Consider the following 24,451-nt stretch of genomic DNA (forward strand, 5'->3'; position numbering starts at 1 on the left):
CCAGTCTTCTTGCGTAAAACACATATCCAATCTACACAACCTGAACTTCCCTATGTCTGCACAGTAATACTTGTACAGAGGTAGGTCACTTGAAAGAGAAAAAAATGGCATTGACAAAATTCAAGATCAGGAGGTTTACAGCAAACTTCTTTGTATCATCATAGAATAATGTGTGACAGAACTGCCAATAAATTGGATGACATTTACAATTTCATTAGTTATGGGATTTCACTGTATTCATAATGAATTTAGGTTTCTATCACTGATACAAAAATTTTTTCATGTATCTCATTTTCGTTTTATCTTCATCATCATCATTTGATGTCCATATTCCATACTGGCAAGGGTTGGATGGTTTTGACAGGATCCGATGAGCCAAAGAATTGATTGCACTGGGCTTCAATTTCTGCTTTGGTATGGTTTCTCTGGACACCTTTAGTTAAACTCTAAAGTAAGAATTATATTTTCAATTAAAAATAATAATCCAAATGCCAAATTGAAGATGAAATTATTTGTGAATTTATCAAAATCTGAAAAATGTGCTTGCAAAATAAAAAAAATACTTGCAATAAGAATAAGTATCTTGAATAATTAGTTTATATGTAATAAAAGTAAAAAAAAAAAAAAAAAGATTTGAAAAATTTGGAGTTTGCATCAGATTATTAGAAATAAAAATTGCTGTGAAGTAGAATATTGTACAAGATTTGTAGGTGAAGAATGTAGAGAATTTCCAAGAAAACTGACTGGATATATTATTAATGAATTCCTCTAAAAGTGTTTCAAACATAAACCTTTTATTTGTATTACAGGGAGATGTATCAGAAAAAAAAACTAAACAGAGATCAAGCCAAACAATGAAAATATGAAAGCATGGTGAAAAGAAATGAAAATGAAAAGCAAAACACCAGCCACAACAACAATCTCTCTCTTCGTTAAACAAAGGCAGACATAACAAAAAAGAAATTTGAAAACTAATGCAGATTGAGCTAAATTCAGATGGTTACCTTCTCAATGCCTCTCAGAAATTTATCACTCCTTTTATAGTGTCTGGTTGGTTCAGTTATGAGCTCACATAGTCTTTGAATTGTAAAAGGGGCACTGAAATTAAATAATATAATCAAATTTTTTAATTGAACAGATTATAAAATACGCTAATATTTCACATTTTTTATATGCTATATAATGAAAGTGATCAGTTAAAGACATCATAGGGCATACAATTTAATTAAAACTTTAGGCTTTGATCATGATTGAATGAGTTTAACCTTTTCGCATCCACATAATCTTTCAATTCTAATGCGTATTCAAACTACATTGAATTCATCATACATTATCTTGTAGCATCAAAATTTTGATAACACATGTTTATTGTTAGAATGGCATTGCATGGTAGGTGTAAGAGGTTGAGCCTGATTAGTTTAAACAAAACTGGTTAGAATATCTGGGTTGGATATGGCTACTTTAGGTGAGTGTGCTAAATTATATGGCACTAAAAGAGAATTAATCTCCCCGGACACAACAATATATACATACACACACACATACAGATATATATATATATATATATATATATACATACACACACATAATTTACATTATTTAGAATTGACGGATATTTGTCGTCATCTTGCTTGTAACAACAAACATATATATATATATATATATATATAAAATTAGAAAGAACCACCTTTTATCAATTCAAAATGAACAATTAAATTATACCATCTAGAAAATTACATATAATAGAAATATTAAAATAGCAATAAAATACCAATGATTAAGTAAATAGCAAAAAAATAATGGCAATAATAATAAATCTCTGAACGAGATGTAAACAGTAACTGCTCGACAACGTAAAGTATACTAGCCATCTCAATATGGCCATATTGAGATGGCTAGTATACTTTACGTTGTCGAGCAGTTACTGTTTACATCTCGTTCAGAGATTTATTATTGCTTGCATACAGTTTTTCGAAATCAGTGACAAAAAGTTACTGGAAAAACAATAAATAAAGATTTGCAAACGGTATCCCTTCATCGAAAACCGGTGATTGTCGTACGCTGATGACTGGTCAATACCTAGAAACTGCAGTCCGTGCATATCACTTAGGTTGATGAGAGAGGGATGACCTCCCTTTGCAAATACCATAGGTGCACAGCCAGGACGTATATACATGATCCCCCTTTTTTCTTTTTAACAAACTTCATGTACTTTCATGTATTTATATTAATATACATTATATATATGTGTGTGTGTGTATCCATATATATATGTTCCTTCGTCGTTATTCCTTTCCCCAAAGATACCCTAAATTCCCTACGAAATTTTTTCTCTCTCTCTTATTTATATTACGTTCTTCTCGAACCCCGAAGTTCCTAGATGTTCAGTAATTTCTGTTGCAGAAAATTCCCTACGTATTAACTTAAAACCTGTTGTTCCTTCGTCGTTATTCCTTTCCCCAAAGATACCCTAAATTCCCTACGAAATTTTTTCTCTCTCTCTTATTTATATTACGTTCTTCTCGAACCCCGAAGTTCCTAGATGTTCAGTAATTTCTGTTGCAGAAAATTCCCTACGTATTAACTTAAAACCTGTTGTTCCTTCGTCGTTATTCCTTTCCCCAAAGATACCCTAAATTCCTACGAAATTTTTTCTCTCTCTTATTTATATTACGTTCTTCTCGAACCCCGAAGTTCCTAGATGTTCAGTAATTTCTGTTGCAGAAAATTCCCTACGTATTAACTTAAAACCTGTTGTTCCTTCGTCGTTATTCCTTTCCCCAAAGATACCCTAAATTCCCTACAAAATATTTTCTCTCTCTCTTATTTATATTACGTTCTTCTCGAACCCCGAAGTTCCTAGATGTTCAGTAATTTCTGTTGCAGAAAATTCCCTACGTATTAACTTAAAACCTGTTGTTCCTTCGTCGTTATTCCTTTCCCCAAGATACCCTAAATTCCCTACGAAATTTTTTCTCTCTCTCTCTATTTATATTACGTTCTTCTCGAACCCCGAAGTTCCTAGATGTTCAGTAATTTCTGTTGCAGAAAATTCCCTACGTATTAACTTAAAACCTGTTGTTCCTTCGTCGTTATTCCTTTCCCCAAAGATACCCTAAATTCCCTACGAAATTTTTTCTCTCTCTCTTATTCATATTACGTTCTTCTCTCGAACCCCGAAGTTCCTAGATGTTCAGTAATTTCTGTTGCAGAAAATTCCCTACGTATTAACTTAAAACCTGTTGTTCCTTCGAGGTGACCCCGCCCTCCCACCCATCCACCAGAACCGGAAGTTTCTGTTTTCTATCTTTCTTGACCCCCCCCCCCCGCACCCCTATGTAGGGTTTATTGTGATCATATAGCGCAAAAACTGTGAAATTTATGCAGATTGTAGTCTAGAGTCTCAGTATGATATCTGGCAAATGCAAGCTTTCTTTTCAGGTACATAACACTGCTGTCCCTCATCCCAGGGTCTCAGAGGCCCACACCTCCCACACCCTCAGGGTGGGCACCCTCAACGTTGGCACATTGAAAGGTAGGTCTGGCGAGATAGTCGAGATGCTTGAACGGAGACGTGTTGATGTATGTTGTATGCAAGAAATAAGGTGGAGAGGAGGATCTGCTAGGGTCCTCACAGGCAAGGAACACAGGTACAAGATTTTCTGGGCAGGGAACACTGACGGGGTTGGTGGCGTGGGTATACTTATCGCTGAGAAATGGATAGATAGAGTAATTGAGGTAATCAGAGTAAGTGACAGAATACTTAAGATTAGAATAGTGCTTCATAATAGATTAGCAACCATTATATCGGCCTATGCCCCTCAGCCAGGGCTACCCGATGGACAGAAAGACAGTTTCTATGACACCCTACTGCAGACCACCTCATCGACGAACGACAGGGACCTTCTCTTTGTGGCTGGTGATTTCAATGGGCATGTTGGACGACATGCTGGGGGCTTCCATGGTGTACATGGAGGCTACGGTTATGGTTCCCGCAACGAGGAGGGAACCAGGCTGCTGGAGTTCTGCGATGCGAATAGTCTTATGGTCTGCAACACTAACTTCAGGAAACCAACAAGCCGCCTGGTCACCTACCGATCGGGCCGGCATACTAGCCAAATCGACTACATCCTTGCCAGAAAAAGGGAAAGATGGCTGCTTATAAATGCCAAAACCTTCCCAGGCGAAGAATGCACCCCACAACATAGACTGGTAGTTAGTGACTTTAGGATCAGGACTAAGAGGGCGACTAGAAGACGACCAACATGGAGAAGAAGGGTCTGGAAGCTTAAAGCCCCTGCGAATGGACAGAGATTTAGAGATATGTTACTTGAAGCCTTTGACGAAGTGGAAGGGGGTATAGCTACACATGGGGTAGAAGACAACTGGACGTTTCTGAGGGACAACCTGCTGAAAGCCGCTGACCAGATCTGTGGCTGGTGCAAAGTCCCCTTAGACCCAAAATAACGTGGTGGTGGAACAATATTGTTGACAGGGCTATTAGACAAAAGAAACAGGCTTGGAAGGCCTGGAAGAATGGTGGTAGCAGGGAAGGGTATCAGACTGCCAGAAGGGAAGCTAGGAGACAGGTCTATCTAGCCAGAGGGGAAGCAGATAAGAGAAATTTGCCAATGTCCTGTGCCGTGAGGATGAAAGACTTGAGGTATTTCGTGTTGCAAGACAGTGTGTGAGAGAGAATCGTGATGTGGTAGGAGAGAAATGTGTTCGCATGGAGGATGGTTCACTTGCGCTAAATGAGGATGCAAAGAGAGAAGCTTGGAGACGCCACTATGAAAGGTTACTGAATGAGGAAAATGAATGGGATAAAGAGAGTCTGCCGAATGTTGACCCTACAGAGGGACCAGCTATCCGAGTTGATAGTTCCGTGGTAGCTAAGGCAATTAGAAGCATGAAGACAGGGAAAGCCCCAGGCCCATCAGGAATTACTGCAGAGATGCTCAAAATATCTGGCAGTGTCGGCTATAACCTAGTCACCCGTATAGTCAACCAGGTGATACACGAAGGAGTCATACCCAATGACTGGTGCAGCAGCATACTAGTCAACTGCTACAAAGGTAAAGGTGATGCCCTAGATACAAATAATTACAGAGGTATCAAGCTGTTGGATCAAGTAATGAAGGTTACGGAGAGGGTCATAGCCCAACTAATTAGAGAGAGAGTTAGTTTAGATGAGATGCAGTTTGGGTTCGTGCCAGGGAAAAGTACCACTGATGCTATATTCCTGGTAAGGCAGCTGCAGGAGAAATACCTAGCCAAAGATAAGCCCCTGTACCTGGCTTTCGTTGACATGGAGAAAGCTTTTGATAGGGTCCCCCGATCCCTTATCTGGTGGTCAATGAGGAAACTAGGGATAGATGAATGGCTGGTGAGGACTGTGCAAGCCATGTACAGAGATGCCGTAAGTAAGGTTAGGGTTGGCAACATACATGTTGCCAACCCTAACCTTACTACAGAAGAATTCAAAGTAGAGGTTGGGGTCCACCAGGGTTCAGTACTCAGCCCCCTCCTATTTATCATAGTACTCCAGGCAATTACGGAGGAATTCAAGACAGGCTGTCCCTGGGAGCTCCTCTACGCTGACGACCTTGCTCTTATTGCTGAGTCACTATCAGAACTGGAGGAGAAGTTCCAGGTGTGGAAGGAGGGTTTAGAATCAAGGGGCCTTAGAGTCAACCTAGCTAAAACCAAAGTACTAATAAGTAGAAAGGTAGACAATCCACAAATATCTTCAGGAGATGGCCCTGCTCGATCTGTAGAAAAGGTGTAGGTAGAAACTCTATAAGATGTACCCAGTGTAAGCTATGGACACATAAGAGGTGCAGCAATGTCAAAGGTAGGCTAACTGGGAAGATAGTTTTTGTGTATGTGGCAGATGCTCGGGAGCATTAACCTCCGAAAATCTGCAGAAAACAACTTCCGTCACTTTCCAGGGGAAAAACTAGAAGTAGTTGATAGCTTCCGTTATCTAGGTGACCAAGTCAGTAGTGGGGGTGAGTGCGCTGAAAGTGTAACTGCTATAATAAGAATAGCCTGGGCAAAGTTTAGGGAGCTCTTACCTCTGCTGGTGACTAAAGGCCTCTCGCTCAGAGTAAAAGGCAGACTGTATGATGCGTGTGTACGAACAGCCATGCTACATGGCAGCGAAACATGGGCCGTGACTGCTGAGGACATGCGTAAGCTCATGAGGAATGAAGCCAGTATGCTCCGATGGATGTGTAATGTCAGTGTACATACTCAACAGAGCGTTAGCACCTTGAGAGAAATGTTGTACCTAAGAAGCATCAGTTGTGGTGTGCAAGAGAGACGATTGCGCTGGTATGGTCATGTGGCGAGAATGGATGAAGATAGGTGTGTGAGAAAGTGCCAATCCCTAGCAGTTGAGGGAACCCGTGGAAGAGGTAGACCCAGGAAAACCTGGGACGAGGTGGTGAAGCACGACCTTCGAACTTTAGGCCTCACTGAGGAAATGACCAGAGACCGAGACCTTTGGAAATATTCTGTACGTGAGAAGACCAGGCAGGACAAGTGAGCCCAGCCCACTTATGAATGCCTTTCCTCCCTTGGACACAAAGACCGGTTGAGGCAAGCGAAGTCGATATAGAACCTCATCCGACGACAGACACCCATGCCAACCCCCATGCTTGCGAAGACATGTTGGGGCAAGCGAAATCGAAATCGAAACCGAATTGAACCAGCCAGGATCCCTGGCCTGGTGGTACGTAAAAAGCACTATCCGACTCGTGGCCGTGGCACGTAAAATACTCCAATGCGACCGTACGACAGGCACCCATGCCAACCCCCTTTGCTTGTGAAGACATGTTGGGGAAGCGAAATCGAAATCGAATTGAACCAGCCAGGATCCCTGGTCTGGTGGTACGTAAAAAGCACTATCCGACTCGTGGCCGATGCCAGCACCGCCTCGACTGGCTTCCGTGCCGGTGGCACATAAAATACACCATTCTGACCGTGGCCGTTGCCAGCCCCGCCTGGCACCTGTGCAGGTGGCACGTAAAAAGCACCCACTACACTCACAGAGTGGTTGGCGTTAGGAAGGGCATCCAGCTGTAGAAACATTGCCAGATTAGACTGGAGCCTGGTGCAGCCTTCTGGCTTCCCAGACCCCGGTCGAACCGTCCAACCCATGCTAGCATGGAGAACGGACGTTAAACGACGATGATGATGATGATGATGATATAACAGAAAAGTCTAATTCTTCAATTGAATGTAACCGGGCAACGCCAGGTGTCTCTGCTAGTATATATATATATATATATATATAATGTGCATATATATATTTATATACACACATATATATATTTTTTTTTATTTATCTAGTTTCAGCTCACAAGCTGTGGCCATGCTGGGGCACCGCCATTTGGTGTTGCTACATGATTTTACTTCACGAATGCTTTTAGCAATTGCCATTTGGTGCATGAGGGAGTTTGATGCAGCTGCCCTCATCTGCACCTCCTGCCATGAAGTTGGTTCATCTGGGATACCTGACAAGAAGAGATCCAGTTTCATTTTAAAGACATCTGTATCCACCCCATGCAGGTCTCTCAGGTTCTTCGGGAGGATATTGAAGAGCTGTGGGCCTCGGAAGCCCAGGCTATCACAGTATCTCGTCCTACATCTTGATGGCAAATTTGGAGTCCTTGGCACTATGCAGTGGCACCCAGTTCTGGCATTTGTGTAACGCTTGATGCCAAAGTTTGGGACAAGTCCTTCTAGGATCTTCCAGATGTATATTATGGCATATCTTTCTCGCCTACACTCTAAGGAATAGTCTTAATCTCTTGAGTCTTTCCCAGTAGCTTATATGCTGCACAGAGGCTATCTTCTTCGTGTAGCTTCGTTGGATCGCCTCAAGTTCTGTGATTAACTTGACACTGGATGGTGACCATAGCTGAGAGCAATAGTCAAAGTGGCTTAGGACAAGTGTCCTCCAGAGGACCATCATGGTTTCCTGGTCTCTTGTTCTGAAGGTTCTAAGAATCCATCCGGTCAGCTGCCTACATTTCATTGCCAATTTAGCAACATGCACATGAAAGGTTGCATCATCACTCATGTAAATACCAAGGTCTCGCACTGATTGTGCCTCTGGGATTGCAATCCCTCCAGGTCCAGTGTATTTATTGGGTATTGCATTTAGTTTTGCGTGCTGATAGTATAGAGCTTGAAACTTTTCAGCATTGAACTGCATGCTATTCTTTTCAGCCCACTTGTATATTTTGTCCAGGCCATGCTTCCACAACTGGAATTTCTTTTCTAGTTCTGGTGATTCAGTTATAAGAACATAGTCATTAGCATAGAGGAGCTTCCAAGGGTGGCCGGGAGAACTATTATAAACAAGAGGAGGCCAAGAATTGAGTTCACTATTAATAGACAATATCCACTCCTCTTAAACAACTACATTTATTTCACTACAATAAAGCCTAACAGTTTATTTTACCAATAGATATGTTTAACAGCAGTCTTTCAAACTTCTATCACATAACACGACTCATCAGCACTATTCCATCTAGATAGCAAATATTTTTCTGAACTTCTTTCCAGGGACATATCCAAGTAAATGATGTTACAAGTGTATCAAATGCATCCATTATTTAGACTGACAGTGAAGCATAGAAATTTTGACAAAGGAATCATACCAATAACAAAGAAAACACTACTTGAAAATTAAATTATATTTTCATTCCTAAACACAAAGAAAAATGAGACAAAAATCAACAAAAACACAAACAAGATAAAAATACAACACTTGTAACAAAAGAATGGTGCAACTTTGTGAAGCACCATCAAAAATACACTTTTACAAGCTTACCCATGAAATCTGTTGACAGCATTAATGATCCGATTTCTCATTTCTTCAAATTTAACATTTTTTACATTTGGAGACATAAGCAAATGGTCAGCTGGATACTCTTCATTAAACTGCTGCATTACTGAATCCAACTTTTTAACAAACAACGGCTTTAGTCGTGGCCATGGAAATCTGAATTACATAAAATAAATTCAAATAGATTTTAACATCTCAGCATAAATGCAATACTGTTTGATTTACCTGTAAAGCAAAACAGAGAGGTAAATCATTTTTGAAAAGCAAAAAGAGTGAAAAAGTATATTTCTTTGTAATTTGATTGAAGCATTCCCATCAGATGAGGAAAGCTATTGAAATGCTGAATGCAATTTTACAGCTTTCACAAGCCCTAATTGTGAACTGGAAAATTCTAATAGGAAACAATATCAAAACAGAAAAATTTAAATATGCTGAGAAACTCTATAATGAAATGGAGAGGATGGCATTCATACCAGAGAATCTAACAGTCAAGAAACTAAATCCCAAGTTATGTTCTCAACAAAAGGAGTTCATAAAAACTAACTTTTGTATTCAAGCAACTAATTAGATGCCTTTAACAAATGATGATTCCCTTTGCTCTCAGCAAGCAACATATACATTTAGGTGAAAGCCTCTTGAAGTGACAGGTGTCTGAAAGATACCATTATTCTTTCTTTTTGGTCATATTTCAAGAAAAGTTTCTGGGTATTCATTTCATCACAGAATCTTACTGAAATTCTCTTTACCTTAAGATCTTATTCTCTACATCACTATAATTATTTTCAAAAATATTTTATCTAAAATTTAGCACTAGCAGATAACCCTGGTTTGAAATAAAGTTTGACAAGACAACTTACAACAAAATTTATATTGTCTTATTATTTTGGGCTAGAAAGCAGGCCAAAAAAAAAAAAAAAAAAAAAAATTGAAATCCAGATTCTATTGTGTGTTCTCTGTGGACATCCATAAGATCCCTATTTCAGTTTTGTTTAATGCAAACAGGATTTTCAGTTCCCAAATTAGAGATTGTTTGACAAGCTTTAAAATATTGCATAAACTTATGTTTCTCTATATTCTTGGAGTTTTTTTTTTTATAATCACCATTATTATTATTATGACATTGGAATAACAAAAACTAAACTAAACACATTGTGGTATTATGATAAGATATTTAGTTTAAGTTGACTGTGCCTTTCATCCTTCAAGGGTCAATAAAATAAGCATCAGTTGAGCACTGGAGTCAATGTAATTGATTTACCCCTTCCCCTGAACTTGCTGGCCATGTGCCAACATTTGAAAATGATATTTAGTTTAGTTTTCATTCTGGATTAAAATCCAGCAAGTGGCCTCCTCCATCCTTTCAAAGCCAATAAGATAATACCTTGCAGTTGAATCGATATTCTTTCCTCAAATGTGTGGTCTTATTATACAAAATGGTAGGCAGGCAGAATCAGATTATTTTAGGAGAGTAGTCACTTATCTCCTACTCTTTAGACCTTCCTAAAATATAGCTTTTAATTAATGAGAAAATAACTAAAAGTTTATTTTCAAATGATTAGGTGCTGCACACTGTATCAAAAAGCTTTTACTGAACAATAAGAAGCCACACATTGCATCACTACATTTACCGAAGTCTTATTCCATATAAAAAGTGCCGTACCAGAGAAACAATTCTTTCTATTGCTTGTTTGACTTTCTATAATTGTAAATAAGCACGTTTTGTTTATGAATTTGTTTAAAATTTGAGAGACAAATGTAGAAGAAATTACGTTTTGTTTACAAAGATTTTCAGAGTTTGAAAGACACTTGTTCCTGACAGGAATATAATTGTTAGGAAAATGCTCAAGGTTTCAGCAATATTTAACATTATTCAGTGAATTAAAATTCTGGTATATGGCGCCACAAGCACAAAATCCCATTTGACAGTCAGCTCAGAATATTTGTGACAGTGACATTCTTTGGAAAGAATGTAAGTCACACAACTTCCACTACTTAATGCAAGGGACAGAGACCATTTAATACACCAATAGTTTATTGCATATGTACACAGACAAGATACACCTTAATTCAATGGAATGCTAATGTAAGTACTACAGTGAAGTGTACAGGCAAGGATCTTGAAATTTGTCATGAGGTACACAGTCATCTTGGAACCTATGACATAATGTTATTTCTTAAAACTTTTCTTCATTATGTAAAAAATGTATGTTGGTCCACTAATTAGATCATTTTATACTGAACAATACCAAGAGATGATGTATTTGAAATTACACAAGAATATGCAATTCGCATCTACTTGTGAATAATTTTCTAGCATGCAATTCTTGCACTATTTGCTTGTTTTCTGAAGCTATTTCAATTACCCAAAATTTGAAATATAAAATACAAGGGTCATCCATAATCAGGTACAAAAACCAGAGGATTGCAAAGTCTCATCATTTAACATCAACTTTTCCATGGGTCAGATGAAATTTGTTGTAGCAGATTTTCTATAGCCAGATGCCCTTCCTCTTGCCAATCTTCACTAATTTCCAAGCAAGCATATATTTTTCCCATAGCCAAGCATGCTTTTCACAGAAGACAGGGAACAAACAATAGTTATAGACTTGGTGGTGAAACTAATGTCCGGCATGCAACTGGAAATTAAATGAATTTCCAGTTCAGAGCTTTCTTTTCTTCATGCAGTATACTCTTAAACAGGTCCTTAGTTGTCCGGGTCAGCTCATCTCAAATGGGAACATACAACAGGGGAGAAAAATCAAACACTTAGGAACAGCCCATAGATGCTATAGACTGGATTTTTAAAAGAATGCTATGGTTTAGTGTGTGAGGGTATATCATCACCTTTTGGGGTTTTCTGGAACTGGTGAAATTGATGTTCAATTTGAATATCTGTGGATTAATATGTGCAGGGATTATGTGAACATGAAGGAATACCAGAAGGAATTCTAGTACAAAACATTAGGAAAAGTGGTTATGCAAAACGACCATATACAGTTGACTGGTTCAGAGAAGCAAAAGGTTGTTATAGAGATAGGATATATATATTTAGAAAATACAGTGTTATAGTTGAATAACAATGAAAAGTATTACAGAATAAGAGTAATGTTATGGCTAATTTCAAGCTGAAGCGAATTTTTATATATATACCACTAATTTACAAATAGTAGCATTTGTGTCCTGTGGGTTTGTACCTATCTGAAATTATTACCCTCACTGGAGAGGAGATCAATACAGAACAATTCACAATCCTATTTCAATTTCCAGTCCTATCCATTTCACTTATCTACTAACAGGTAACTAATCATCTTGAGAAAGGCAGAGACATTAGGTTGTTTAATTCCGTCTAAAAATCTAGTGAGTCACAAATGGCTTGGGCAACAGAACATTCTACTTTAACATTCAACCTAGGCATACATAGGTATCATAAGAGAGGTCAGCTACCTACTGCATCACAAAATTTAGAAATGTTTTCATTTCTTTTCAGTTGAAAAGATTATGTACCTCACCAATAATTTTGATACCAAGCCATTGCAAAACTGACTCTTTTTCTACTCAGAAACTTTTCATTTATACAGTGTTAGGCTCAGATCAACCCTGACAAAGCAGATTCACAGTATGTAGATATTCAGTCATTTACTTTGGTGGAGAGGATATAGATTTCTGTTTCAATTTGATGTAGAGAACTGGTTGTTATTTTGTTTCTAATTAAACTGTACAATCATGCTAGCTATTTTGTAGTTTATTGTTATGACCATTAATACCTTATAATTCTTTCAGCATGGAGTGAATCATTAAGTGTGTTCTGAGGATGAAAGATTGCAATAGGAATTTTAGGAAATAATTACTGCCCGTGTTGAAATTTACACAATTGTTCGTAAACTAAGTAAAATGTTAAGGGTGTAAATTTTTGTGAGTGTATAGATTTTAATATGAAAGAAATCAATGCTTTTTACAAGACATTTTATGGAGTGAATTTGAGCAGTAGAACAGCAAACCAAATATATAGTAGCATTTAGTTACATCTCTTTATGTTCAAAGATCAAATCCTACCTTCAATGTCTTTATCCTTAAGGGGTTAATTAAAATAAGTACTGATTAAGTACTGGATTTGATTTAATCAACTGTAGAACCCTTTTGACAAAATATGGTATTGTGTCTAAATCAGAAATCTTTAATAATTATACACTGAGCTCAACAGAGCTGGTAGAGTTGGCAAAGAGCCAAATAAGATATTCTACAACATCTAATTATGTAGCACACAATTCTGAGTTCAAACGCCAGAAGATTTTGTTTTTACCTATCATCAGTAATATAACAATAAAAATCAAATGCTAAAAGCCACAAAATCAATTAATAGAATTACTTGTGCATAGAAGTCAATAACATTTAAAAATCATCATCATTTTAACAACCACTTTTCCATGATTGCATCGGTCAGATGGAATTCGTTGAAGTAAATCTTCTGCAACTGGATGCTCTACCTGTTGCCTACCCTAACCTGTTTCCAAATAAATAATGTTACCCTACAGTCAGACATGTTTTCACAGAAGATTGGAAATGAAAGGTATTACTGGTATAGAAGGGGAACTCGTTTACAACTATCAAAGTAAGGAAACAGACACACACACACACACACACACACACACACTCAAACACAAGTTCCTTTCAGCTTCTCTCTATTAATTTCATTCACAAAGCTTTGATCTGGGACTGACTCCAAAACCATATGGTTAGAAAGCAAACCTCTTAAGCACACAGCTATGCCAATGCCTCTAACATTGAAAGACAAATATCCTTGATCAGAATATCAGTGATATATAACAGTAGTAAAGAAAACCAATGCATCACAATGTTAAAAATGGTAAGGCATTCTTAAAAAATCACACACAAGCTATAGAGAAATTTAACAGTTAAAATAGAAGTTCATATAAACAGCAATAAATGTTCTTATGCTTAATTGTTTGTGTAGTATTTGATAAATATAAAGAAGTCCTAACATCGTACCAGTCACTTTTAAAACCAATCTTTAAAAGGCTCGGGTGCTTAACAGTAGCCTGAAGATGAATATTGGTTGGACATGTTATATACAGTTAGTCAATTACAAATAGAAGAATCGAAGATACCATAAACTACAGAGTTATTTGGAAATTGTGTACCAACTGTACAGCTCTGATCAGATCACATTGCACACATGCACAAGATAAAAGATACTATATTATGATTGATAAAGTTAGCCCTTAAGTAACAAGTGTGTCTTAAGCTACAAGTACTGGTATTACACACAGCATCCAACAGGGAAGCAAGGAGAGAGGCTTATATGAAGTCTGCACTTGAAACATATGCATGTGCTGTCTGCCACTGAGCAAGAAGATTGGAAAACAATCGCTGCAGCACATAAGACAACAGCATATAATTTAGGTAGACAGAAACTGTGCATTACATTTTCATAGTAAAAGTGTCATAAAATGTAGAACATAAATATGGAGTCAATTGTAGAGTGGTTCAATGAATATCCATGATTAACATTAAAGAGTTTTCACATTCAATTTATGGATTAACTGATTCAACAAACTATAGCAAATCATCTTTATGAAAGAATGATTTCACTGAAGCAAATGCATTTACAGCCAGAATAACTGTTCTTTATTTCCCAAATATACTTTGATACCTATTCAAGAAGTATTGCCATTCAAAAATAAACTGCAGGCATCAAAAATATGATTTGATGGTATTATCTAATGAGTAAAAAATTGTTTCAAGATTACTTCAATTTGGTTTGAGATAATTTTTACCCTTAAAAATATCAATTTTTACTTGAACAGTGCTCTAAGTACTATCGCTAGCTAAATATATTTTCTTCCAACATCAATGACATTAATTTGTTAATCAGAAGGGCAAAAATTTAAGGGAAGAAAACAGTTGATTATATTTTACCTCCATTACTTGACAGGTACTTTATTTTATCAAGCATAGAAATACAAAAGGTACCCAGAAGATGAAGAGCTGTAACTAAACACCGTAAGACATTTTGACTGATATTTTAATAATGATTCTGTCAAACCTCTGCCTTAAATACTAAAGTTAAAATCTCAAACTTAGACGTTAACTTAATTTTTGTATTGGGTTTGCAAGGTTCTGGGAGGGTGGGAGCTCATTATATCACTTCTTTACTGTCAGTCAATCGGTTATGTCCGTCGGTCTGTCCATCACTTTGTCTGTTCCCTCTTCACAGCCAGATGGCTGGACCAATGGTTACGATATTTTTCGGGATTACAAAGACGATCAGGAAGGTTTTTGGCATTACAAAAATCAGAAAGTACGATTGTGATTATCTAACCAACAAACTAATTGTTTGTTTGTCAAAGTCCTTTCATCACTATTTGTGACCTCATCAATGACATGCCCTCTCTCTTGCATGCGTTTTATTATTAAGACACAATTTGATATTATCTTCATGATAAAATTCGCTATCCATCACATCAGCAATATTTCTACACATGTTTTATATTCAATAAATTTCTAGTACATTTCAATTCATATTTTACTCTTGTCTCATAACAAAATAACACTGAAGTTTTACTCCAGTCTGCACAGCTCAAATGAAAGGGAATATAAATTTCACTAAGAATGCCTAAAGTAGTTTCTTGAACTGCTAAAAAAAGCAAATACCCCACTCGTAAGAACATCCAAGATAATGTAGTCTAAAAAAATATGGCTGGTTGTGAACAGACACACTGGATATTGTCAAGCAAGAGACAAAAACAAAAAAAAAAACTAGTTATAGCTATTGATCATAGACTAATGCTGAATTTAGCTTCATCTGTCATACTTGTACTGTAAAACAAATTCGGCAAGAGTTTAAAATTTAAAAAATTATTTTCAAAAGATTTTTCAAGATTTATTAAATGCTCAGGGCACCACTGAATCTGTGTAATCTATCAAATGGATACCCAAATGTTAGCTACTATCCACCACATACACAAGACTGGTCTGAAATTTTCGTAAACCAAATAATTGCAATGTAAATATTAAGTCAAAATAACACTAAACTTATGTGCACATGCTGTAACTAATGAAAGTAATATCTTAGCACTTAGAATTTATGCAGTAAAAGGCAGTCAATATTATATCTTACTATAATGGGCGTTGTGTCCATCTATCTGTTCTCTTTTCACGGTCAAACATCTGGACCAATGGTCACAATGTTTTTCAAGATTACAAAGGAGGTAATCAGGAAGGTTTTTAGTGAAAAAAAATGTGGAAAAGTATGATTAGTGGATAATGAGTTTTGTACTAATAAATCACCTATGATTTTTTTTTTTGTTAAAATTCCGGCAACGAGGATTAACTCTGGATTTCCCACTCCAATATAGTTCATAAATTTAGAGGGTTTAGATTTGTGATACCATCCCTTTATTTCTCATCATAGATGGGTAGATTTGCTATCTTACTATAATGGGCATTATATCCGTCTGTCTGTTCCCTCTTCACAGCCAGACAGCTGGACTAATGGTTATGATATTTTTCGGGATTACAAAGACGATCATCAGGAAGGTTTTTAGTAGTAAAAAATCAGAAAGTATGATTATTTCATGGATATCGATTTTTGAATTGATAAAACACCTTCGCATTTTTATTAAAAATTCACCGACCAAGAGTAACTCGTAACCCCATCGTAGATACGAAGGGAGTTGCGAGGACGGTTAATAGCAAAAATAAAATGGAAAAAATGTGTGTGATTATTTAGTGGTTATTGAAGTATGTCAGTCTCAAGCAGGATTCAAAACGGCTAATTGAAGCAGCAGTTGTTTACATCTCAGTTCTGTCAATCAAAATAACCCATGGTACCAGAACATCCAGACATTATTCACATAAAACAGTGATAGTTTGATTTTTTGCAACCCTAAAGATGCCACTCGCACATTCACAGCAGTTAAGGCACAGGGTCAAACTTTGGCCAATTATACGTTGCTATGAGTAGAGCAATGGACTCCAGTAATTTGAAAAGTAGTGTCAACCAAACAGAAAATATCATCTACAAAAAAGTTTTGTAATCATATTGATATTATCGAAGGGAATACGCTTCATAAGAAAATTTGTGAAATTTGTAAACAAGCATAAAATAGTGTAAAGAACTAAGTTAAAAGTATATCTAAATAAATTTTTTTCTTAATACTTTTTTAAGTAGTAAAGGAAAGCTATGGCTTTTGTTGGGAGTGGTCCACATAATGATACAGAGGCTGGAGCCTATTTCAGTTCGGGAGTGAATCGTCATTGCATGTCACTTAGTCGCAAACACATGTCGTATAGCTGCAATAGAATGCTGTATCAGCAACAATAATGTGATTTCCCTAAGACAACACCCAGTAATCTATCAAGTCCATTTACACTTCTCTCAAAACATATTACTGCTATGACTTCTCTCCTTCATTTTATGCCTCCATCGTAGATGGGTGGATTTGCTAGAACTCGTAATATCTGCTTTTATTATAAATAACATAGTAAAATACCAATTTTGGAAATATTGACTTCACTACTCCAATTATAAAACTAAGTCATCAAGTAAAGAGACAACACTTTGGAACTGATGAAATTTACATCAAAATACAAATAAACACTTTTGTCTATTTGTGTGTTAGCAAGTTCCAATCTTTAATCTCACTTCCATAACCATTTCTGATGCTGGCATGCAACAGAATATCATCAAACTAACAAGTTATGTGATAAATGTTAAATTGTATTATTCTTAGTTTGTTTTTTTTTAATTCAGAAAGTTAGGAAATGTTTTGCAAAAGTTTGAAAAATAAAATAGAGACATTCTCTATCAACTATTTTGTGAATATACAAATTTAAAAATAAGAAACTAAAATGGACATTTAAGAAACTATTATGTTTCAATTAGCAATCTCATTTAAAATGCAAAGCATGACAGCAGCAATGTAATAAAGTTCAAATTTCCTAGCTGTTGGTATATCATTATTGTTTAAAGACAGACTGAACAAACATAAATACCAAACATGAATGATATAAGCAAGGTCAACCATTTCAGCATTTTGAAGCTTTAAGGCATGAATAAAACAAAGAAACACTGTCGCTTTACTCTTTAACATTTACTAATATGCACAGTTTAATCTGATATAATCAGGCATAAACACTGTATTGTATAAAATTTATTTATGCATATGATAAAAATAACTAAGATGAGAAAAAACCAGTTCAATTAGTTCTATGAGAAAATGATAATATCGACACAAGGTCATCAGCCTTAAGACAAAAAAAAAAAAGGAAGTTTTGAACTAAAATATAAAAAACATGAAGTGATAAAACTAAATGACACAAAAGATTTTACTCTGATAATTATTGCTTTTGCCAAATCACACACCATTAAGTAGAAAAGATTCATTCTGAAGAAGATTTCTACTAAAGAGCATATGGGTAAGTCTTTGAAAATAATATGTAATGAAATGGTAACTTTTTAAAAATATTTTCTAAACTGTATCTGAGGCTTCGTGTAGGTTCTGTTTCAGTAGCTTTGTTTGCATACAGATAACTCACTTTCATTGAGAAAAAGGTCTTTAACAATTAGATTCCTTCTCAACTGTGGGAACAGCACAACAGGAAACAAACTCAATGTATGTAGTTAGTAACTACAGCAGGCAACAATCTAATAACATACCTACTCTTGTATAACATCACTCATTTATAATATGCAAACTTAATATGGTGCAACAGAATTCAAGAAAAGAATTTCCATTGTGTAAATGTGCAGTGAATTTCAGTATTTTTATTTATATTTAAAACTGAAACAAACTGAATGAGAAAGTAGATATGTAAGCATATATATATATATATATCAAAATTGATCAACATCAATGGAAATTGTAGCTGTGATACCAGTGCCGGTGGCACGTAAGAGAACCATCCAAACATGGCCGTTGCCAGCGCCGCCCCGACTGGCCTCCGTGCCGGTGGCACGTAAAAAACACCATCTGATCATGGCCGTTTGCCAGTCTCGTCTGGCACGTAAAAAGCACCCACTACACTCACGGAGTGGTTGGCGTTAGGAAGGGCATCCAGCTGTAGAAACATTGCCAGATCAGACTGGGCCTGGTGCAGCCTTCTGGCTTCTCAGACCCCAGTTGAACCATCCAACCATGCTAGCATGGAAAACGGACGTTAAACGATGATGATGATGATATGACAAAATAGATTTATAAAATATTTAGTTACACCATCTTACATACATTTCATTAACAAAGAATGATTAGTTATTTAATGTAAATTATATAGTAAAATTGCAATATCATTTCTTCAGAGACAGAACATTCATACATCATTCAATTAGTGATAGTGTTGCCATCACAGAAATGGCAACCATCTACATTAAATCAGGCTGGGAAGGTAGCATATATCTAGTATTAGGTAAAGAGAAGTCCTGTTAAAAAAAAAATAAAGATTAGGTTTTGCATAGGTCAAATGGAATTTGTTGAGGCAGACTTTATATAGCCAGATGCCCTTCCTGTAGCCAACCTTACCAGTTTCCAAGTAAAGTAATACTTGGTTATGACCAGATAGGTTTTCTGGAAGGTTAGAGATGAGGAACACTGTATGTCTGATGGTGACATTTGTTTATAACCATCATACGTATGTATGTACATACGTACATATGTGAGAGAGAGGCTTAATGACTTTGGAAAGTTACAGGCATTGAAGTACTACTATGAAAGTTTATCAAATGTAAAGGATGCACAGGAAAATGAAAGTTGCCCCAACATGGGACCAGCCATTATAGTTGGCAACAGCTTGATAAAAGCAATTAAGTAAATGGAAGCAGGAAAAGCCTCAGGGCCTTCAGGAATTACTGATACTTAAAATAAATAGTAGTGCAGGATATAGCCTTAGTTACCTGCTTAGTCAGTCAGGTTGTACAAGAAGATGTCATACCAAATGACTAACATAACAGCAGTATAGTCAACTGCTACAAGAGTAAAGGAGATGCCTTAGATAGAATTACAGTGATATTAAATTACTGGACTAATTCATGAAAGTTACAAAAAGAGTTATAAGCTCATTTGATTAGAGAAACAATTAATCTAAATGAAATGCAGTTTGGTTTTGTGTCAAGAAAAAATATTACAGATGCCCTCTTCTGATTGAGACAGCAGCAGGTCTTGGCTAAAAGTAAGCCCCTGTACTTAGTATTTGATGACGAAGAGAAAGTTTTGAACAGAGTGCCTCACTCTGATTTGGTGGTCACTTAGGAAGCTAAAGGTAGACAAGTGGCTTGTGAAAGACACAAGCTATGTACAGAGGTGTAAGATAAGAGTCAATGGACATAGCAATGAATTTAATGCGCAAGGAGTTTGTCAGGGTTCAGTTCTGAGCTTTCTCCTTTATCATAGTCTCTCAGGCCATAACAGAGGAGTTTAAGACTAGTTTCCCATGGGAACTGCTAAATACTGAGGACCTTGTTCTTATAACTAAATCTGTAATCAAGAGGCCTCAAAATTAACTTAGCAAAGACCAAAATTTTAGTAAGTAGAAAACAGACAGAAGGAAGGAGTTGATAGAAATTTTATAGTGTACTTAATGCAAACTGTGGACATACAAAAGGTGTAGTGATAACACAGGCAGGTTAACAGAGAAAGTAAACATTGTATGCAGCAGATAAATTTTCTAAACTGCTCAGAAGGATCCCTATCTACTACCTAGAAGTAGCAACTTCTGCTCTCTAAATGACCTAATTAGCAGCAAAAGAGGTTGTTCTGAAAGTATAGTTGATAGAAAAAGTGCAGGAAGCTATTACTGCTGTTGTTAAAAAAATGGTTCATTTGCAAAGTGAAGGGCAGATTTTATGACTCTTGTGTATGCACAGCAATGCTACATAGCAGAGGGATGTGGGCTCTAGGTGCAAAGGACATGCAAAGACTAAAAAGAAATGAAGCTAGTATGCTCAATTAGATGTGAAAAGTCAGTGTGCATTAATGATAAAGCACAAAATATGTTGAGAGAAAAATAGGGCAAAAAAAGAATTTTAAGTTTTGAGCATTTGTCTGTGCTGCTGTGGCCATGTGATGCATATAGATAAGAACAGCTGTATAAAGAGGTGCCACTCATTTAAGGTGGAAACCCAAGAAGACAGAGGTGAAAGTGGTGAAGGCTGATCTCAGGACTTAGAACTTCAAGGAGATGACAAACAGAACTCACCCATCTCGTAAAAACTGAAATTCTGGAAGCACAATATCTACACACACAATTGCGCCCCACACCTAATTTCTTCATCCTTCCTCTTCATTTCCTATTACTAATCACTTGCCTAACTGCAAGATTTTATTACTGTAATAAAATAAGGGCAGAACTACATATTTTTGTCATTTGTTTGTGGTACCAGTTATCTTTCTCACTATCTGGAACCACTTCACTTGACATCCATCCTTTATTCATCACATTGTCCCTCTCTATTTCACATTTTACTTTGTTCACTCCACTCATCTAGGCTACCAAACTATCACTCCCTCTTCACTTACCCATGTCACCATACATCTCTCACTTTCCCTACACACCACATCTTTCTCTTCAATCATTCTTACATCTCCCTTTCACTGATCATTCTCCTGTCTACTGTATTATTACCATCCTGCTGCACTTCTCCCTACTTTAGTGCAAATCAGCATCTACACCCCACCAACTTCCCCAAAATTAAACTCATCATTCATCATCCCTCCACTATTTACTACATTCACCTTTATACATTTCCAACTCTCAACTGAGTTGATGAGGATTTTAGTCTTGCAAGCTACATAGCAACCTCACTAGTGTTGGTGCCAACAAAAAAAACAAAAACAAAAGACATTCAATCATCTGCAAAGTGGTCGGCATTAGGAAGAGCATCCAACTGAAGAAACTGTGCCAGAGCAGACATTGATCAGAATGCAGTGCTCCTGTCAATTGGATCCACTCAAATCATCCAACTCAGGCCAACATGGAAATCAAATATTAAATGATGGTGATGATGAGAGCATTAGTGGTGAGCGTATGTAGGTGGGAGCAGGCACAAATTAAAAGGAAGAGCAAAAGAAACATGGGTGGGGTGATCAAAGTATATGCAAGGATATGGGTGTGAGATGTTACTGCATGAAAGAACAGCATGAATAATGGAACAAAAGAGGGGGGGAAAGGAGGGAGTTCAGGAACGGGGGAGAAAAGTAAGAAAAGAAAAATTGTGAAAATTGGAAAAAAGTAGAATTGAAATACAGATACAAAAATGTTGGTTCTCTAAGAAGAAAAGTGGTGAGGCACACAGAGATGAGTAAAGTGTATAAATAGAAGGAAGGAAAATGTGGAAACTGAACAAGAGAAGTGAGAAAGAGAGGAAAGGTTCGAGTTCAGGAAGAGATAAGAAGTGCTTGGAAAATAGAAAAGTTGAAAGGAAATTAATTAGATACAACATTGATATAAGAAAAAAATTCTTTCAGTTCTGTGAGAGAAGAAATCTAAAAACAAAACAGAACACTGATAAGTCTGGGGAGGTTATACAACAGGTACAAAGTCCAAGGAGGAAAGAATGTTCATAGTATAGTGAGAAACTGACAGTGGTACCTGCGTGAGCATGTGTGTGTCTGTGTATTTGCTTATAGATATTAATATGATGTGCATATGTACATCATCATAATTAAATGCCCACTTTTCTATGCTTACATGGATCAGATAAAATTTGTTGAGGCAGATTTTCTGCAGCTGGATGTCCTTGTTTACACACACACACATATGTATAAATGAAATTTAAAGTGTCCTGCAAGGCACTGCATGTTATCAATAACACATCTCTGGATAGGCTAGTGTGCAGAGTTTGAATCATATCATGCATTAATAAAACCAGAAAACATAATTGCATTTTAAATCTTTAGATAATGTGCACATTTCCAAAAGCCAATCGTCGCTTTTATGCAACCTATTGGCCTGCTGCACAAACCACTTGGCTTACTTACTCAGTAATAATACTGAAGAGGAAACTCAGATTATACAACAGGCCAATCGTCTTGCATAACAATGACAATTGGTTTGAGAAACACATACATGTATATAAAACAAAAGACACCAATTATGTTTGTTTTTATTGAAATATACATACACGCATATGTATACTTATGAATACATAGGACTAACTACTGACGACTGATCTCAAAATGCTGAGTTTTACAGAGAAGATAAAAGATTGAGATGATTGATGATTCATTACGCTTGAGAGAACCCATCTGCCACAGTTAGAGATGTTCTAAAATCATTGTTTATGACTATACACTCACTGAGCCCTTCCTCTGCACTCTATCAAACCTTCCCCACCATATGTATACACTATATATACAGGTAAATGTACACATTAAATAGAAATATGTGCATGTGCATGCATACATATATATATATATCAAAACCAAATTCGATTACCGGCATTTGTGCTAGTGGAGCACTAAGAGCACCATCCGAGCGTGATCGTTGCCAGAGCAACAAACTGGCTTCAGTGCCGGTGGCACGTAAAAAGCACCATTCGAGCGTGATCGTTACCAGCGTCGCCTTACTGGCACGTGAAAAGACATTCGAGCGAGGTCGCTGCCAGTGCCGCTGGACTGTGCAGGTAGCACGTAAAAAACACCATTTGAGTGTGGCTGTTGCCAGTACTGCCACTGGTCCTCGTGCCAGTGGCACATAAAAGCACCCACTACACTCTGAGAGTGCTTGGCATTAGGAAGGGCATCCAGCGGTAGAATTCTGCCAGATCAAGATTGGAGCCTGGTGCAGCCATCTGGTTCGCCAGTCCTCAGTCAAATCATCCAATCCATTATGTGCATTCAAAAATGTCTACAACATTAAGGCTGCATCTAATTCATGACCATATGCAAATAGTTTTTAAAAAAACCTATTTGCTGGTGTGCTCTGACAATGCATACATGAGAATAAGTTCAAATTTATGTTAAGAGGTTTATTTCCCAACCAGATGGTTCCGGGCTCTATCCCAGTGCATGGCACCTTGGGCAATCGTCTTCTTCCAAAGCCTTGTCAGTGGATTTCATAAATGGAAACTCAAAGAAGTCCATTGTGTTTGTGTATGTATGTCTCCCACTACTATTTAATAACTGATGTTGGTTTGTTTATGTTCCCTGTAACCTAGTGGCTTAGAATAAAGAGACCAACAATAAACATCAGACTTTCATCCTTTTTCTACCATATTTCTGTTGAGATGCTCTGTGTTTCTTTCAATTAATTTTAAATATAACAAAGAATAAGCTAGTGTTAGGAACATAAATTGTGATTAGGTTTGGTGGAAAATTTCAATTCAGAAATTTTGAAAACAAGACATTTGCATTACAGAGCCAGTGTCAGTTTCAACTGGGTTGGTATCAAAAGGGTTAAAAAAATTAAGTACTGGGGTTGATCCGATCGATTAAAACCTTACAAGGTGGTGCCCCAGCATGACTGCAGTCCAATGACTGAAACAAGTAAAAGATAAACAATACATACACACTCTGCATGTCATTGTTTTAACAGCCATGTTTCCATGGGTCAGATGGAACTTGTTGAGGCAGATTTTCT

At 36.8% G+C, this 24,451-nt stretch overlaps 1 protein-coding gene across 1 annotated transcript in view; it reads right to left on the reverse strand.

Moving 5' to 3' along the window:
- The window catches only part of LOC115212772 (serine/threonine-protein phosphatase 4 regulatory subunit 2), a 37,552-nt gene that overhangs the window by 5,606 nt on the left and 7,495 nt on the right, over window positions 1-24,451 (reverse strand). Inside the window, exons 3-4 of the mRNA XM_029781450.2 lie at window positions 8,846-9,016; window positions 1,005-1,098 (exon numbers count right to left, since the gene is read on the reverse strand). Of these exons, the coding sequence (XP_029637310.1) occupies window positions 1,005-1,098; window positions 8,846-9,016 (265 nt within the window). The remainder of the gene's footprint in view (window positions 1-1,004; window positions 1,099-8,845; window positions 9,017-24,451) is intronic.

This window comes from Octopus sinensis, linkage group LG6 (assembly GCF_006345805.1).
Source record: "Octopus sinensis linkage group LG6, ASM634580v1, whole genome shotgun sequence".
NCBI classification, from domain to species: Eukaryota; Metazoa; Mollusca; class Cephalopoda; order Octopoda; family Octopodidae; genus Octopus; species Octopus sinensis.